This window comes from Octodon degus, unplaced genomic scaffold (assembly GCF_000260255.1).
Source record: "Octodon degus isolate 3935 unplaced genomic scaffold, OctDeg1.0 scaffold00057, whole genome shotgun sequence".
NCBI classification, from domain to species: domain Eukaryota; kingdom Metazoa; phylum Chordata; class Mammalia; order Rodentia; family Octodontidae; genus Octodon; species Octodon degus.
Genome location: NW_004524633.1, coordinates 8,127,148 through 8,129,986, shown reverse-complemented (window position 1 = coordinate 8,129,986; position 2,839 = coordinate 8,127,148). Strand labels below are relative to the sequence as shown.

General features: G+C 34.6%; 1 protein-coding gene across 1 annotated transcript in view; it reads right to left on the bottom strand.

Annotated features, from left to right (window-relative positions):
* Positions 1-2,839, bottom strand: part of Lrrc7 (leucine rich repeat containing 7) — a 369,797-nt gene that overhangs the window by 139,030 nt on the left and 227,928 nt on the right. The window contains 1 exon segment of the mRNA XM_023718276.1: positions 851-1,025. Within this exon segment, the coding sequence (XP_023574044.1) occupies positions 851-1,025 (175 nt within the window).

Genomic DNA, 2,839 nt, shown 5'->3' with positions numbered 1-2,839 from the left:
GCATGTGGTGCTGGGGGATTGAACCCTGGCCCCTGTGCTTTGCTAAGCTTGTTCTAAGTAGGTGCTTTAGACCACTGAGCCATTTCGCCAGCCCTGTGTAAACTTTTAGACAGTAAGTAATTTTCCTTTATATATTAAGAAGGAAGCATTTGCTTATGAATTTTATTATTAAAATGCTTGTTGACACAATTATTTTCATGAATCATAGTTTTTCTATGAGTATTTATCTGTTTATAATATTTGAGTACACACATTCATAAAATGATGTGTTGACAGTTCTTTAGTGCAGTTTGTTTGCCTTCATGTCACAATGGTATTTGTCACTTTTATTCATAACTTTTGGCTCTAAAATAATGATATATTGATTATTATTCCATCATTATAGAAGTGGTTAGCAGAAAGTATTAAATTGAAAATATATTTTATGCTTTTTATTCTTAACAACAGTAAGTGAAATCCAATTTAGAGATAAAAATTAACAGAATCTCTGGGTGGATGTAGAAGTTAAAATAGTATTGCTGTAGTGTAACATGATATCTTACGAACATGTTTGCAGCAAAAACTCCTTTTTACTTCAGAAATGGGAATGTAATCATCTCAAAATATTATTTATAATTGTGTTAAAAAGTAAGACATGGACATTCAACAATGTAAGATGTTGTTCCTTAACAATGATTAACTTTTAATATTTTGTTATTCTTTGTGTGCAATTTTCAAGATTTAATATTAGAATTTCTCACATCTTTTAAAATAGAATAATTAACCCACCCATGTGCAGCACCCCCAACACCCCTCCACATGTGTAGATATAGATAGAGAGACAACATCTGCTAAGATTTCATTTCAGAACAGTTTCCTTGAGACTGAATTGAGCAAAGACAAGTTCACTCCTCACTTCTCTGGGCAGTTCTGGAAGGAAATTCTCATCAACTGCTAAGGTGCGCAGGCTGTGAAGGTAGCCAACAGTGGCAGGCAGAGACTCCAGCTCATTACAGCTACAGTCAAATTCTTCTAATAGAGATAAACTGAAAAGTTAAACACACTAGTTAGATTTTCTGAAAGGTTAGAGGGCAAAATTTAAAAAAGTTTTGAAACATGATCATATTCAATTTCATCCAATAAAAGTTACCTGGGCCTGCTTAATAGTATACAAATTACTTAATTTTTAATCCGTTGGGCCCAATAGTTTTGTATCATCATAAAAAATGTGTTAATGTAGTAAAATAAACACTGTTAATTTTTTTGGATGTTTGTTTTCATTTTTTCAAGAGAATAAGAAGTAGTAAACAAAGACCATTAGAAACAATACAGAATTTCACTAGACAAAGTGATAGAAATTCAACAATGGTTGTTATATTGCGTATTGTTGTCTTCACATTAGTTGTGCAGATTACCAGATATAAGCATGCAAAATTGGTTAAAAAATTGGTCTAAATGAATAAAAAGAAGAAAAAAGATTTAAGTCTTAACTGTTCCTTTCAATACACCAGCAAAAATCAGCAGTACAATTATCCAAGCTATACTGTGTGTATGTGTGTGTGTATCTATATCTATATCTATATCTATATCTATATCTATATCTATATATATCTTTTAAAAAATTTTTATGTATTTGGTATAGGATCTCACTGTCTGGATGTGTGTGGAGTGGGGCAACACAGCATCCATACCAGGGATTGAGTTTGGGTCCTTGTTCTTGCCTAGGTAGGCACTTAGACTGTTGATCTACCTCCATGGCATACATACATATTTTCCCCCCTTTCCTTCTTTCTTTCTTTTCTCCTTTCCCTAATTCCAGTTATTCCTTCCAACTGAACAGTTTCTTTTCCTTTCACAGTATCTATTGCATCTTTCTGATTTTATTTACACTTTCAGGTTTTTACCCTAGGAAAGCAGTACGGTGTTCACACGTGTGGATCTGATTTATTTCACTTATGAGTATAGTCTCCAGCTGCATCCATTTACCTATAAAAGCCTCAAGTTTATCTTTCTTTATAGCTGAGTAGTACTCCATTGTATACAAATACCACAACATTTTTTCTTCATTCCTCAGTTGGCGGACATTTCGGTTGTTTCCAAGATTTAGCTACAACAATTTGTGATGCTATAAACACAGGTGCACATATATCACTGTGGTATGTTTTCAGTTCTTCTGGAAAAGTACCTAGGAGGGGAAGAGCTGGGTTGAATGGGACCTCTAATTCTAGTTTTCAATGAAACGCCACACTGATTTCTATGGTGGCTCTACTAGTCTGCACTCCCGCCAACAGTGGAGAAGTGTTCCTTGTCCCCAACCGACTCTACAGCATTTGTCTTTGGCTGACTTCTTGATGATAGCCATTCTTTTTGGGGTGAGATGGAATCTCACTGTTGTTTTAATTTGCATTTTTCAAATGACCAATGATGTCGAGCATTTTCATATATTTATTTTCTATTTGTATTTCCTCATCTGAGAAGTGTGTATTTGTCTGAGATACCCATTTTTTGATTGGGTATTTGGATTTTGGGGGCCTGATATTTTTTAACTCTTTGCATGTTTTAGATAGAAGTCCTTTGTCTGACAGATAGTTGGCTAAGGTATTTTCCCAATTTGTGGGTTTTCTTTTTGCTCTGTTGGTGATTTCCTTTGGCATGCAAAAAGTTCTCAATAAGATGAGATCTCAGTTCTTGATTCCATGAAGTATTTCCTGTGTAGTTTGTTTTTGTTCATGAACTCTCTAACTATCCTTATGCCTTCAAGATTTCTCCTGAGGGGATTTCACTGACCTTATCAGACCCAAAAGCTACAACTCTTGTTGCATAGGTCCTGCTTTACCTTGGTCTTAACCATCCAGCAGAA